The sequence below is a fragment of the Fulmarus glacialis genome, unplaced genomic scaffold (genome assembly GCF_000690835.1).
Source record: "Fulmarus glacialis isolate BGI_N327 unplaced genomic scaffold, ASM69083v1 scaffold128, whole genome shotgun sequence".
Classification (NCBI taxonomy): Eukaryota; Metazoa; Chordata; class Aves; order Procellariiformes; family Procellariidae; genus Fulmarus; species Fulmarus glacialis.
Window position 1 is genome coordinate 2,364 of NW_009228691.1, and position 15,605 is coordinate 17,968.

A 15,605-nucleotide genomic window follows, 5' to 3' on the forward strand; every position below is an offset into this window, starting at 1 on the left:
GGGGCCTTGGGGATGAGCTGCCTCATAGTGATCAGACTGACTCTGCTTTGTTGCCTTTTGACTACCTTTTTCCAGTAACCTTTAACGTTTGTAGGCATCAATTCCATGAGGAAATAAGGTAACTTATTTTTACTGTGCTGTCTAGCCATAGCTCGGATTGAGTTTTTGGAAAAGTCTTAATTGTCATCCTCATGTTTTAAAGCCAGTGGTGAGGAACACCTGGCTTTATCTTCGAAAAAAAAAATTTCTCTTACCCATACCTGTAAGCTCTCCGGTTCTAAGTGCATTTTCACACAAGCTTGCTTTGCGATGTCTTTAACCAGTCATTCTAGGAAATAAAAGCCGCTTTGCTATTGATTCAAACCGTTCCACAGACTAATGAAACTAATACCGCAGCGAGGTTCAGTTGGCACAGTGTGAGCTTGGATGTATGGCTGTAAGTTTGTTATGAGTGGTGGAAACAGCATGTACAGCACTCAAACCAGCGCAGAGGCTGTTTTGGCTGTGCCTTGTCTTTGCAGAACAGAAGCTTTTCTGACTTCAGTTGGTACCATATTGTGGTTGTTCAGCCTCAGCGGTATCATGATGGCGCTGAAGGATGTTTTTGGATTCTTGTAGGTACAGGCTTGAGCTGTTTTCCGTTTCTTGCGAGGGGAGGAACCCAAGCTCTTCCCTCTGTGCTCACAAATTCAACTTGACTAACCCTACTGCCTTCAGCCGTCAGCTAGTGGTGTTACTCCTTAAATGAAGGAAACATTGAGGCTGAGAGGATGTAGCTCTGGAGAGATCACCCAAAGCTTGAGCAGTGGTATCAGAGCTTGTTTCAAGGATTGCGATAGCCGATCTCCCACACAGAGCCCTGTCAGAAATGGTTGGTCGCTGTCAGGTGTTCTTTCTTCTTCAAACATCTCCATCGGTGGGATATGAAGGACAGAGGGGTGCGGAGGGGGGAGGAAGAATGCTTTCACATGAGACTTGCTGGACTTCAGCCTGTGCTCTGAACCTTGCCTAGGCTACTTGACAGTCTCTTTACTTCAAGCAGTGAGCTAGTAGGGGAGAGCACCCTCCCTGGAAGTATTTAACAGACGTGTAGATGAGGCGCTTAGGGACATGGTTTAGTGGGCATGGTGGTGTTGGGTTGATGGTTGGACTGGATGATCTTAGAGGTCTTTTCCAACCTTAATGATTCTATGGAAGGTTGAGGAGCAAGGCTGACGCGGAAAGCTAATTGTCTTGACAGCTCCCTGTTTTGTCCCCACCCCAAACAATTGAATTTGTAAACTGGGCTAATTTAGTGTGCGTTTCATACATGAATTTCAATTTCCTGTTGTCTTGCAGGAATGACACCAAGGAAGATGTGTTTGTCCATCAGGTAAGACTTCCTTGAAACTGAAACTTGCTGCCTCTCTGAAACTTGCTGTGCATGGCCTATGTGAGAAGGATTGAAGTTGTGAAAGAGCCTTGTGTTTTCCAAGAAGTGTTACTTGAACACGAACAACTGTTTCTCACTATTGGATTGCAAGTAGAGCCTGCTTGTACTCGGCGGTTTTGCGTATCCACATACATCCATCATGAGGATGTGAGATACGTGGGGTTGAGCAGGCTGATACCGTACAGTGGTGAAAATTGCACTGTCTGCAGATACGCTGTGTTGACTTGGGGATAACTGTTTGAAAGTCCAGTTAAGTTGCCTTCATATGGGTGTTAGTAAGCATATGGAAATAAAGTTAAATGAAAAGCTTGCAGCAGGGAGAGAAATTAATTAGGCTGTAATAGGGATGAAGTGCCAATGAAGGTTTTTTTAGGCAAAACTTTTATGGAATTTATGGCTCCAGGCTTTCAAGGAAAGCCTGAGAACATTTTAATAGGTATTTTTTCAATTAAACAGATATGTGCACTTAAATATTGTCTTTGGAAACCTCTGGAAAATAGACCAGAGTGAGACTGCACACCACACCTGTGGCTTATTTCATGGAGCAGGTTGGCCTTAGTTTAGTCCTTTGTGTCTGACTTGTAAGTCTGTGTGATCAGCAATGTGTTCTTACCCTTTCTGTCTTAGGATCTCTTGTTGTGAAGCAGCCCACAAAGAGTTCTTGGTGGAGCATGGCTTACTTCTGGCATTTAGGAGCCCATGGATTGTTCTTTTGTTTCGAGTTAGGGATATACTGCTGATGTTGTAAACAAAGGGAGGAAAAAGTAACCCCTGGGAAGTGTTTTGCTTTGAGCTTGATTTGCCATCTCTCAGCTTCTTGCTTGTGCTGTGTCTGAATTGCCCGCTATTAAAATGTAGAGGCATTTTTTATAAAAGGTTATTCTGTAATGGGCAGTGGAGAAAGTGGCTCTACTGTGTTTCTGTGTACTGAGGCAGGAATATATACCCTGAAGGAAAGCTTTCAGACTTTATTACTCTGCAAGTAATAATTTTGCAGGAAGGGTAGCCTGTAAGTGACCTTGACTTACAAGTCAGATTTCAGGAACTTATCATGTAACTACTGTCTATGTTTCTAAAAGCACAGTTTGGCAGTGATTTGTTTTAATGTAATGATTTTCACAATAAAACACTTTTAAAAGTCTGATCTGAAAGAAATCAGCTTGTTTTAGGAGTTACAGCTGTGTATGCTTTTTCCCATCCCCATTATCAAGCGTGGGTCTCATGAAGAGCTGTTACACTCAGCTACTGTTCTAATAAGGTTTCCTGTCTTTCGCTAAAACCACTGCTTTATAGGCTGAGACTTGTGAACGTGTTTTTTCCATAGATTTTTGTTCCATTTAGGGAGAAAATCTAGTCAAATTCTGTTCCTGGTATTTTTTGTAAAGTTGTTACACGTGTATTATTGTTCAGTTAAAGTGTTTGATAAGCAGAATGTAGCTGAGGGTGCATATTGAGTATTAACTCGTCTGTCAAAAATTTAATCCACTGCTGAATAGCACAGAAGATTCAGTGTTTTCTAGTAACGTCATTTAACATGCAGATACCGATACAAAGGCTTGTCTGGTGCTGACACCTTGGAAGGGCTAATCCTTGGTGTATAATACACGGCTAGAGTAGATTGTGATTAGTTGGTAAATACTGTGACTGAAGCGATGGTATTGAAGCCTCAGAGAAAGAAATCTCTTGATTTATGGCCGTCGCTGTGTTTATATAGCTTGGGACAGCCTCACTGCCTGTAGGCTTCTGCACGCTGCGGTGGTGTGGGAAACGGTAGTGGGCTGGAAATCTGAGTGTATGATTGGAAGGGCTTATATATTGGTGTATATACTTCAGAGAAATGTATAAATACTACGGGGGTGTTTAATGCTAAACTTGGGTTAGGAATACTATGGCCAGTGTGTATTGTGGGGGTTTTTTGTTTGTTTGTTTTCAAACTGCTTTTCCAGCTAGCAGGCAGCATGTTGACAGATGTTTGTAGTCAGCTGTTACACATTTCAGATGGGCCAGAACTATAGTAATACAGGTAAATTTTATGGCTTCCTGGATTTTCACAGTGTTTTAATTGCTTTTTCAGGAGTACAGGTCTTCCTCCTAAGATATTAAATAATCAAATTCCTTAATGTTAAAAAAAAAAGTCTTCAGATATGCTAAGCAGTATTTTCATGCTGTGCCTGTAAATGTAACTCTGCAATATTATCTTGTTAGACTGCCATAAAGAAGAATAACCCCAGGAAGTACCTCCGCAGCGTAGGAGATGGAGAGACCGTGGAGTTTGATGTGGTCGAGGGAGAAAAGGTAAAACATCTCTCGGGTGTTACAAGTACGCACGGAAAACTTGGTCTGCAGGCTTTGGTGTGGTGCCTGTGGTTTGAGTCGGTGCCTGATGACATCCAAGGAGATGAATGGTTTTTCATTGCTTTACAATGTGGATGTAAATCGTTGCTCAGTACTGAATTATATTATGCTGTAACAGATTTGATGCTGACTGTTTATCTGCCTAATACTATCCCTGCTCTTTAGGGTGCAGAGGCAGCTAATGTTACAGGTCCTGGTGGAGTTCCAGTGCAAGGCAGTAAATACGCAGCAGACCGTAACCATTACAGACGATATCCACGTCGTAGGGGTCCTCCACGCAACTACCAGCAAAACTACCAGAATAGTGAGAGTGGGGAAAAGAACGAAGGAGCAGAGAACATACCAGAAGGTCAAGCCCAGCAACGCCGTCCCTATCGCAGGCGGCGGTACCCACCTTACTATATGCGTAGGCCCTACGGGCGTCGACCACAATATTCCAACCCTCCCGTGCAGGGAGAGATAGTGGAGGTAACCTTTGCTTAAAGTGGGATGCTAAACTGGCTTGGTTGCTTTGGAGCAGGGTGATGGGACGCAGCTTTTTGCCGCTTTTTGTAGATACTCACGATGTTTTTGGTAAGGTTTGGCAGTAAGATGCAACATTGGAGCAAATGTCGATAAGCTGAAGGTCTTAATGTTACAGCTTTTAAAAAACAGAGTGTGTCTGAATTTGTGTTAACTTCCTATATGATTAACTAGAAGAAGCACAAATTCTAACGATGCGTACTGTCATGCCCTAGGACCTCTGCCCGCCTCGTACACCTCAGACTTAACCTGACCACCCCCCTGTCAGCCATCTTCCTCACAGCTTGACTAGTTGGGGGGTTCGTAGGCTTTTGCATGTGGCTGAGATGGTTTGTTGCCTAATGTCTTCCAGGGTGCTGACAACCAGGGTGCAGGAGAACAAGGCAGACCAGTCAGGCAGAACATGTATCGAGGTTATAGACCACGATTTCGCAGGTATGCTGCAGATCAACTTTTTTTTTTTAACCTTGCCTTTTAGCAACAGAGACAGAACATGGCGATGGTCAGATGCTGCATTGTTAAAGCCTAGCTTGACTTTCAGGGGTCCTCCTCGTCAAAGACAGCCTAGAGAGGATGGGAACGAAGAAGATAAAGAGAACCAAGGGGATGAGACCCAAAGTCAGCAGCCACCTCAACGTCGGTACCGTCGTAACTTCAACTACCGACGCAGACGCCCAGAGAACCCTAAACCACAAGATGGCAAAGAGACGAAGACAGCCGAACCACCAGCTGAGAACACGTCCGCTCCCGAGGCCGAGCAGGGCGGGGCTGAGTAAATACCGGCTTACCATCTCTACCATCATCCGGGTGCGTGGCCGGAGGTTCTTGAGGACACGATGTGATGACTGACTTCTTTCTTTTGATGCTTTCTGTTAATTTTTGCCTTAAAAGGCTTGGACTATTCTTGCTCATGCGTGGTGTAACCAAACTGGCTGCACTTGTGAGCATGCTCACTAATGCCTGCAAAACCAAATTGTGAGACTTTGCTGTACAAATGCTGATTAATTGGGAGGACTTGGTTACCAGGCTTTAATTTTTATTGATGGAGTCACTGCCTAGAATACTGCTAATCTTAAAATCTTGGCTGTGCCCAGTAGCTCGGGCTTACGGCAGCCTTCGTCCACCCAGAAATAGTAATTCCAGCGGTGCTGGTACGGTGACTTGAAAGTAGGCGAAACGGGTACTGGGACTTACTCAGCTCTAGAATTGTCTGAGCTTTTATTGCTTGGTCCCAAAAGGGAAGTGAATAGCATTAAGACCTCTAGACGTTGATTTCTAGAAAGTTGATGCAGAATTTGCAGGAGTGTCTCGGTAGCAGCTCTTTATCTAAACAAAAAAGTGCTGGAAAAACTGGTAGAGGTGGTCCTTTTTACAGAGCATCCTGGGTGCCTGTGGTTGAAGTGCTGCAGTACTGGTGCAGCTCGCTGCTTGCAAGGGTTGCGTAAAGTCTAATGTTAAAATGTTTTGGTGCAAGGTAGACTGGCTGTGATTTGGCAGTTGTTTTGGGACTGTCTTCTGAAGGACAGTTTGCTAATTTGGGAATATTTTCATTGCTAGGTCTCTTTCTACTTGTTCTGCTTTTTTTCTGGCACCTTCCTTGCCTGTTCTTCCTCTCTCTTTCTCTGTATTTCCTCTCTCACCAGCGTATTTGTCCCCTTCCTGCTGCGTCTCACTCATCGCCCGTTGCCTGGAGGGCAGGCAAATGGAAAGACACATTTAGGCTCTGGCGGGAGCGGTAACGAATGGTCACGTTAACGGGATGGCTAGGGAATGCAGGAGCTGGGCGTGGATAGCGGCTTGGTGTCACCAGCAGCCGCAGACCAGCCGCAGACCTCTCCCGGCTGTGAGAGCTTAGGGACTCGTTCGTCAAGGGCTGGGGTGCTGCTGGATTTGTCGTGCAGGTGGATTAGGTGATCCCTCTTCAAGCCTCGCTGCAGTGTTTTCTGTGTGCTTGATGTGAACCTTTGTTTTATTCTGGTGTTCATCTTAATGGTTAACGCCTGCTGGATGAATTCTTAATACCGTGGGCTTCAGAGAAACCCCAAGATGACACTTGGTTGCTTTTTCTGTCTAGTGATAGTATTGGAGGATATAAATTGTGGTTTCTGCGGTCTGAGCAGCGGCTTACTGATGCCACGCTGCCTCTGTTAGGCACAGGTAGAAATGTGCTCTTCAGCCATCTTCTGAAGATCGTCAGTTGTCCTCCTGCCTTCCCGGGGGTTGGCTCCGAGTTCACCAGCGACGCTTCCAGACCTGCTCCGGCAGCGCAGAGCCCGGCGTGAGCAGCTCTCCCGGGAGGCTGTCGCGGAACAGGCTGAAGCAGGAGGCTGGTGGGGCGAGAGGTGTAGATGGGATTGCTTTGTGTTTAAGTTCAGTGTCTTCTCTTTCGGGAGTCCTTTGTGTTCGTTTTGCATGGAAGATGGCAGTTTTGGTCGCTGAAAGTGGGCTGATGAAAGAGCTGTAGCTGGTAAAGTTTTTTTCTGTGTGTATGAAAGTTAGCTCAGTGCGAATTTGTGAATTGCAGGTGAGTCTTTGTAGACAAAACACCTCCGTAACCCTCTGACACCTGCCTGACTGTCCTTCTTTTTCTCTTTTGCAGTTTAGTCATCAAAGAAAAGACTTAAGAAATGAAGAAGAAAAGAAAATGAAATTCCAGCAATAAGAAATGAACAAAAGAATTGGAACTGAAGACCTTAAGTGCTTGCTTTTTGCTGTTGACCAGATTACTAGAACTATCTGCATTATCTATGCAGCATGGGGTTTTTATTATTTTTACCTAAAGAAGTCTCCTTTTGGAAACGATAAACACGTTTTTTAAAAGCCTGTTTTTTCTCAATATACCTTTAAAGGTTTTTAAATTGTTTCATATCTGGTCAAGTTGAGATTTTTAAGAACCTCATTTTTAATTTGTATGAAATATACACCTGATTTTTTCAAGTCAAACTGCAAGCATCTGTTAATAAAGGTCTTAAAGAATTACCTTGTGTGCTTGGTCGTTTTAAACCCACTTTTGTGTGAAAGATTTCAAGTTAAGCGTTCGTAAAAGGTTTGGGGAAAAAATGACTGCTTAATTTCTTCAGCATACAGGCTGTTGGAGTAAAACACAAAAATTAAAGTAAAAAAACCCTAAAAAAGTAATGGAGGGAAGGCTTTTGGAGGGTGAAGAGGGGAGGTGCTTGGTGTCAGTCCGGTGCGTTTCCAAGAGCCGTTTGCTTGAGCAGCTCGGCTCTCTCCCCGCTGGAATACAGCCCTGGCAAACCTGAGCTGCTGTGAGGGGGCTTAAAAAAAAAAAAAAAAAAAAAGAACGAACCCCAAAACTCGTCGTTGGAGATGTGCGGAGCAGAGCTGCTCTTGGCTTCTCGCAACGTGATGTGACGTCTTCACAGCCGCGTCACTGCGAGAGTTGCTGCTCTTTCGCTCCTGGCGCGTGGGAAGCGGAATCTGGGGAAAACCGGGGGGAAAAAAGGCAGGTTCCCAGCGGGGTTTGAAATCCAGAGCCTCCACGAGCGGCCTCCTGCCTGCGCCAGCTGGGCTGGGCCCTCCTCCTCCCGATGGTGGCCCGGTCCCTGCGGCCACCCCTCACGCGGAGGAGCAGGGACGCGATCGCAGCAAAACCCGCTCTGCCGGCGGTAGGGCAGGGGTGAGGGCCGGGGAGCCCCGCAGCTCGCCGTGCTGTGCTCTAACACCACTTAAATTACCTTAACGAATGTATGGTTGCCTAACGGCAGCTTCTGAGAGCTTCCCCTTCTATGCGCTAATGAGCTCTACGCTTGTATCATGCAAATGCTTGCTCTTTTTAATTGTTTTCCTGTGTGCTGAAGTGCCAGCTGTTAACAGCCCCGTGCGTTTGCGTTTTGCTCTCTCTACCTTCTAACACGCTTCGGACTGCCCGGCCTCCAGATGTGTCAGCTCTAAGCCGTCCATCCTTGGGACCGCAGGCATCCTGTCTATGCGCTAATGAGCTCTACGCTTGTATCATGCAAATGCTTGCTCTTTTTAATTGTTTTCCTGTGTGCTGAAGTGCCAGCTGTTAACAGCCCCGTGCGTTTGCGTTTTGCTCTCTCTACCTTCTAACACGCTTCGGACTGCCCGGCCTCCAGATGTGTCAGCTCTAAGCCGTCCATCCTTGGGACCGCAGGCATCCTGCTCTTCAACAGCAAACTGTCAGTCATGCTCTTTATTTCTGTCACACAGCTTTAACGATCGGATTTCTTCATTTTTCGTGTCCCCGGGGCATTGCTTTAACCTATGCTAATAATATTGACAGACTTGCTCCCGCGCTGCGGGACCCAGCAGTTGGCCGGCGGCGTTTCTGCGTAGCTCCCAAAGCGGGAGCTGCAGCGAAGTAGGAGGTTTGCTGCCTTTCAGCTTTGTGTGACATTAGAAATGATGTCCCCAATGTCCCTGGGGACAGGCGGCTTGGGAGGACCCTTGCAACTCCTCTGGTTTGGGCGTGCAGGTGTGTTGCAGCCTGCCTAGGCTACAAAAGCGTTACTGCGAGTCTCTTCTGCGTCTTTCCGTTGCAGGGACCATCTGTAGACCTGCGGCAACGTCTGCTCGGGCCGGGGGCTTGGTCTGCTGCTTTTCGGGGTCACAAAGCCCCTACCGGGGAGCTTTCTGCCCAGCTTCCCTGCCACGGTTTCTGTGTGCTCATCTTTGGGTGAGAAGTAAGGGATAAAGGCAAAGACTAAGCAGTCGGCAATTGTGGGGGGGATTGGTGGTGGTTTGGGGTTCTGGTTTGTTTTTAAAATGGTTTGCAGGTGAAGAAGGATAATCGTTCACTTGGAAAAGAGAATTCCCTTTTCCTGTGGACTTAAAAACCCAACTTTGCAGGTAGAGCACCTCCGTTAGGCTTCAAACTGACTCACCTTGTGCCTGACGTGAACGGCTACAGAGTTCCTCCGCTGACAACCCCATGACAACAGTAAATGCTCCAGGCTCCTAGCTTTACCCGGTTTTTAAACGCAAACCTTCTCCTGCCAAATTTCTGAGCGCAGGGGCGGTTTCCAGCAGGCTGGCGCATGAGTGATCGGGGCCACCAGCCGCGTGGAGTCAGCGTTGCTCTGTGCAGAAAAGCCTTTCCGCTAAATTCCTCCAAAGCAGCGGCTGAGCAATGTCGGAGGAGCTCCTTCACCCCCAGTGTCCCAACAGCTTCTCCAGGGGACTTGGGGACATCTTTTCTTAACGCAACACTTTTCTGGGGTTTATTTTTGTGAAACCTGGCTGGAAGGGGGGGAAAAAAGCCTCCCCCTGGGGGTGACTTCTGCAGCACCCTTGCTTTTTTGCAGCCGCTGATGCTACACCTCGCGCAGACCCTGCAATGGGACCCTTAAAGCAACCGCAGAGATGTCCCAGTATAGGTGATGGTTCTTTAATGGGGTCAGACTGGGGAGGGGAAGAGCATCCCGCAGCGGGGCTGGGTGCGGGAGGTGCTGCTGCCCATCACACGCGGGAGTCCATGGCGTACATCTTGCTGGTGGCCGTTCGGCCCCGGGGCTGGGGATGCCTCTGGGGTTGCCAGCGGCTGCTGGGGTCTGTCAGGAAAGAGTTGGGGTTGTGTCATGGCCGGCAATAACGGGGGGGCTCAGGGGGTGCCACAGCTCGGGGACACGGCAGGAGAAATGAACCCGGACAGGCAGCGCTGTGGGGGTGACTTCCACCCAGTTGGGCATAAGGAGATGATGGTGAGCCATCACCTGCCCCGTGTCCCTGATGGTGGGACGCTTTGGGTAGATGTCAACACACCTTTACCAAGACCTTAAGGTCCCAGAGATGTGGATGGAGCATTTCTGCACCCCCTCCACACTCTTACGGGGCTTATGGGGTCCTCACACAGCGCAGACCTGCCTGCCGTGACCCAGCCTGCCCAGCCAAGGTGCACAGGCCAGCTGGGAGGGGGGTCCCCTTGATTTGGCTGGACCCTGCAAGAAGTACCTGCACCCTCTGAGCTGGTCCTTCACCCCACGTACATCCCTGCAGGGCAAAAAGCTACTTAAGGTGGGATGGGGTGGGACAGGACAGACTGACCTGCGCAGGCATAGAGGCAGCAGGTCAGCAGGACGGATGCCACGAAGCAGCCCGTCGAGCCAGCCATCCCCAGCCAGCACGACCACCCGAAGTCGTAGTGGACTCCCAGGAATATATTGTGTGACACCAGCATGGCTCTCTCCACGTAGACGTCCACCGCATACCACACGGAGCCCACAAGACCCAGGATGCCTAGGAGGAACGGGGCCGGTTAAGAAAGAGCCATACAATCCCCCCATGCTCACCAAGACCCCTCTGAGGGGGTGCCCCTCGCTCCCGGCATCTCCCCAGCTTCCCATGGACCACAAGGTCCACCTGCCCCCTGAGCTCCCCCAGCCACGCACTCCCGATGCTGAGGATGACACCGGCTCCGTAGCACATCTTCAGTTTGACACGAGGCTCTTCCTTGAGGAACTTGATGCAGTCGAGCCCAAGGAGCAAGGTCGCCAAAGCCAGGCCAGCCAACAGGTCCGCTGTGATCAGCAGGGTCCGTGTCACCACGATCTTCACTGGGCGGGGAAGGAAAAAAAAAAAACAGAAAAGGGACTGAGAAATGGTCAGAGGAACTGGTCTCCCCACTCCAGGTTGCCGCCTGTGTCCCTGTTAGAGTCATTCATCCAGCTCACCAGTGGGCATGTCCATAGGAGATATCTGCGTTGGGGCCCACCAACCCCATGCCTGCCATGTGCTGTAGACAAGGTGCTCATCAGGCTCACCTGAACCCTTGCAACAGGACTTAATAAGCCCGTTATTAGACCAGCTCAAGAAACCAAACAACTTAAGGTGCACCAGTCAGCACCTGGGATGTGGTCACCTACTCAAGACCTTCTTACACAGGCTTGGACAGAAGATGCTGCTGTCCAGACTGTTTTTTCCTCCAAGTTGTGTAGCTGGAGTTTTGAACAGCAAATGTCAACACACCAGGGAAAAATATGAGCTGGCAGGGTTGACATCACCAGCTGTGGGCGCTGCGACTTCTCCCTACAAAGCTTTTTCCCCAGAGCACCACAACAGCCTGACTCGGTCCATGCTGACTTCTTGTTCCCTTCTCCACTGCCCGAACCTGTGTTGTCCCATGTCATCACACTGTACGATGGTTCTTCTGTGCAGGGCCTGTTGTGCCCTGTGCAGGCCAGGAGAAATCTCCATACCATGAGATGATGTCCGTGAGCTGAGGACGCAAGTCCTTGGCCAGTGGCAATGGTCCTCACCCCTGCATGCAACATCAATGGGGTTGAAAATCCCACCATACCATGGGGGGGTAGGAGCTGCACCTGGGCTCTGGGTGCCAAAACACCTTTGTTGTGAGGTGGCACAGCTTCATGGCCTCTCTCCTGCTTGGTGGCCCCATGGCAGATCTGGCTGGCTCATGGGTTGCTGTCCAGGCCATGTTGATGGGGCAGGAGACCAAGAGAAGCCCTGGACCTGCATTGCTACCTGATGAAGGTCAGCCCTTTGCAACAAGGATCGTCTTCTCGAAAAGGGAAGAGGGGAAAACTCTTAGCTGTGAACTTCAGAAGTGCCTCCAGGCCATGCCAGCTTACCTGGATGGTCCGCCAAAATGGAATCATACTGGTCACAGGTCCTGACCCCGTCCTGCATGTTGGTGACACACTCCCTCCAAAGCCCCCGGCATTTGTGACTTACCTGGAAGCAGGAGAAAGACACTCAAGCAAAAAGCACCAAAAAGCACCCCAGCTCCCCAGGGATATCCCAGCCCAGCAAGGCAGATCTTCAGGCTCTCACCACCACAGCTGGACACGTCCCTGGTGAATCCCTACCCGTGCCTTGCTCCCTGTCTCCTCCTTCTGCTCCAGCATTTCTCTCTCGCTCTAATCCTCCAACTCATGCAGAAAGCAGTGGGTTTGTCCCACCACGTCCCCTTTCCAAGCCCGTGGAGACATGGTGCAACCCCATGGATGTCAAGGAACCCACCTTGCTCCCAGCTGCTAACCTTGAAGATGGTTGCCCTGCTCACCTCCAAGCTGTCGTCAGCGTTCACCATCCAGCAGTCGGTGCACGTGGCAAGGAGCAGGAAGAGGGTTGAGAGAAGAACGAGACCGAACGCCGTCATCTGCAAGGCTGAGCTCATGGGGTTACCTGCAAGGGCACAGAGACGTCCGCCACCTCTGCTCTGGCCACTTCCCAGGTACCTGATCCACCAAGGACAAAGTGCCACCTAGGCCAGGGTGTCCTCTGGATCCCTATGATTCACCTGGGGCCCATCTCATGGTCCTCAGCGCTGCCAAAATGCTCTAATACCCTCAGCTGAGGTTGGGCCACCAGGTTTGCATGTAGACGGGGCCTTCAGAGACACATTAATTTTGCAGTGGAGACATACCCATACCGACTTGCTCTCTAGATGTTCCTCTCTTCCATATAGACCATCTGAAGGTGCCAACCATTAGTACTTGCCCTTTGGGAATCAAGAGCTGCTGGAAAACTTTGTAAAACAATTACTGTTGTCAAAGCCTGTGATCTGAGCACGTGTCTCCTGCTATCCTGAGGTTTTCTTGATGCCTCCATCCCCACATCCATGTGATTCGGTGGGAAGATCACCTTCTTGCTTTTTTTTTTTTTGAAGAAAAGCAATGAAGTGTTGAAACATCCAGGCTGGAGCACAAGCAAGTGTCCCATGGAGATATCCTAATCTCAAGTGGCAAACCCCAAGAAAGCATCTCCCATTGGTGGATGATGGCTGCTGGAACTTGACGTGGGGGCCCTTGGGTGCTGCCAAAGCTTTCCAAAGACCAGAGGGGATGGGACCGTTTGCTTTCCATCCTTGCCAGAGTTGGAGGGACTTTGCAGAGACGGGAGCTGTGCCCAAGGTACGGAGCGGAGAACATCGTATCTCCACCGCCTGGCCATGAATCCCGCATTGCTGTGTTTTGCAACTCAAGATGCTAAATATTTTAGCACCCAACGACTGCGACAGCTCTTTGGGCAGAGGCGTTCCCGTGAGTGGGTTAATTAATGAGACCTGGTGGGTCTCCGAGCTGCACGGGTTCGTTATCGCGGGCTGATGACTCTTCACCGCGGCAGAGTTTGTGACCTTCAGCCAGGTCAGCTGCCCACCATGGCGTGGCCCAGGAGCAGAGGTGGGAAGGAGGGTCACGGTTCCTGCGTGCAAGATCTCCCACCATGTCCCCTCTTGGGACGGCGCTGGGTGCCACTCACCCCGGCTCTTTGAGCATTTCCATCACCTTCGCTCTGGGGGTGCCTGTTATTAACAGGGAGCCTCTTAGACCCCAATTTACGACGTTGTTTTTTTTTTTTAATTTCCCAAGCTGCCTTCTGAGCTAACTCTCCATAACTTTATTTTTTTTCCACCAGACCCCGGCTGTTTTGGAGCCTTTGAAGAAAAGCTGTTTAGCCATTTGAGTTATATAAGCGAAAAAAAAAAAAAAAAAGAAAAGAAATCCCAGCAAAAACCAGCCCTGAACCCCGATAGCAATAAAAAGGGGCTCGGGGCGGGGGGAACGTTACCTTCACCGCAGGCTCATCCTGGCTGGGGTGGGACGATGGCAAAAGCTCTCGGTCGCCGATGGCTGGGGCTGGGGACGTGGGTCTTGAAGGCTTTCAAGTGCCGGTGGGATTTGATCCTGATCCACCTGATGGAGTCGGGGAAACGCAACTCCGGAGCCTGTGCTGGGCTATTTAAGGTTTTTTTCCAAGGCACGTCAGATGGGCTTTGTGCTCCAAGGCGTGATGGGCATCCCTGCGGTTAAAACGGTAATGGGTTGGAAATGGAGCCTCCCCCCCCAAAAAAAAAAATCACGTGGGGAAATCTGTGGGAACCCGCTGGGAACACTCCCTAGGTGGGGGACATTTTGTCCTGGGCGAATATCCCACATTTTTTAATTAGACCTTTTAATTACTGCCTAGGAGTGAGCGGCCTAAGGTATGTTGGGTCCCCAGGACTGGTGCAAGGGAGTCAGAGGGATGGAGGTGGCCGGAGAAAGAAGCTAAAATGCGAGGAGGATAATTAAAACCCTTTGGCCGGGCATGCAGCCAATAATTAAGACCCTTTTTATTTTTTCTTTTTCCCCATTAAATGGAAAACAAGTGATAACCACTGCGGTGGTTATGGCTCAGATAACGTGCCCGCTCAGTCCCCGAGGAGGTTTTTGTGACCCTGGAAAATGGTACCCCAGTACCCCGGGTACCAAGTGCCCGGCACTTGGAGCTGCCCTAAAAACTGCAGGTTTGTTCCCTGATCCCCAACTATTGGGGAAAAAAAAAAAAAAAAAAAAAGGCTTTTGCCCTCACTTTCTCGCAGAGCTTCGTGTTGCAGCATCCTCCGAGTGTCCCTGGGGTCAGCTCTGCCCCACGGCTCTCAGACATCGCTACGCCCTCGCCTCCCAGACCCCTGGAAAACACGTCCCTGTTTCCATTTCACGGGTTATATTTAAGAGATGCACTCGGGGTTTTTTTTTTGTTTGGCTTTTTTTTTTTTTTTCCCCTCTAGTTAATCCCCCCGGGGGATTCTGGCAACGCATCAGGGTCTTGGCAAATCCTCGAGCTTCAGCCCCGGGGGGATGCGATTGCCGCGGTTTGAGTTTGGGTTATCCTGTTTTCCCCGGATTTCGGCACAGGGCAGGTCCAACGCTTGGGCGTTAGGACCGAAAACATCCAGGAGGGGGTTCGTGTACCTTCGTTTTCCAACATTTACAGCTCAGGGGTTTATGGTACTCGGACATCCACGGCATGTGAAATTCTGGCGTGACCCCAAGTGATACAAAACTGCAGTTGCCTGCCCTGGCCAAACCTGTAAAATAGGTTTATTTTTATTTTCCGCTCGTCCAAACAGTCGGTTTATTACATATCGAACCAATCTGCCTTGTCAATTCTCAATCGAAACCTTTTGGGGGGTTGAAAAGATGCAGGCAGAGGGGCAGATCTACCAGTAGTTGAATAATTAAGATTATTTCCCTGGTTAATGAAGGTGAAAAATCAGGGCTTGTGTCCCACCAGGTTTGTAAAACCCGTGTGTTAGAAAAATGGTGCTGGCAGGAGACCCAAATCTTTGCGGTTTAGCCCTGCTATGGCTGGAAGGAAGAAAAAAAAGAAAGAAAGATGTTTTCTTTGATGGGACCATCTCAGAGGGGTGGAGAGGACTCTAGATGCAGGTGGAGCAGGCCAACAAATAAAAATGAATAAAAATGAATAAAACCACCATCGAATAAAAGCAGGCACGGACCGGCTGCGGGCCCCCACCAAGGGCAAAAACCCGCTGCCGCAGAAACATCTTCGTGCTAAATGTAACAAG

At 49.3% G+C, this 15,605-nt stretch overlaps 2 protein-coding genes across 2 annotated transcripts; one reads left to right on the forward strand and one right to left on the reverse strand.

Moving 5' to 3' along the window:
* The first annotated feature begins 582 nt into the window (after window positions 1–582).
* On the forward strand, window positions 583–7,288 carry YBX1 (Y box binding protein 1). Its single transcript, XM_009583533.1, is given in 10 exon segments — window positions 583–614; window positions 1,339–1,372; window positions 3,638–3,727; window positions 3,953–4,045; window positions 4,047–4,083; window positions 4,086–4,255; window positions 4,662–4,744; window positions 4,869–5,070; window positions 5,072–5,116; window positions 6,909–7,288. Coding segments are annotated over 10 exon segments (849 nt in total). The 3' UTR covers window positions 6,972–7,288.
* Window positions 7,289–9,751: 2,463 nt separating this feature from the next.
* On the reverse strand, window positions 9,752–12,428 carry LOC104070996 (claudin-16-like). Its single transcript, XM_009583534.1, has 5 exons — window positions 12,315–12,428; window positions 11,881–11,983; window positions 10,681–10,845; window positions 10,337–10,528; window positions 9,752–9,843 (listed from the first exon to the last, which is right to left on the reverse strand). The coding sequence occupies exons 1-5, from the start codon at window positions 12,426–12,428 to the stop codon at window positions 9,752–9,754; spliced, it is 666 nt and encodes a 221-aa protein (XP_009581829.1).
* Window positions 12,429–15,605: the final 3,177 nt, after the last annotated feature.

Coding starts and splice junctions, on each gene's coding strand:
- LOC104070996 (XM_009583534.1), bottom strand. CDS start 12,428: ATGAGCTCAGCCTTGCAGATGACGGCGTTCGGTCTCGTTCTTCTCTCA. Junction 11,984..12,314: donor ACGCTGACGACAGCTTGGAG/GTGAGCAGGGCA, acceptor TCCTGCTTCCAG/GTAAGTCACAAATGCCGGGG. Junction 9,844..10,336: donor CTGCCTCTATGCCTGCGCAG/GTCAGTCTGTCC, acceptor CTTTCCTGACAG/ACCCCAGCAGCCGCTGGCAA.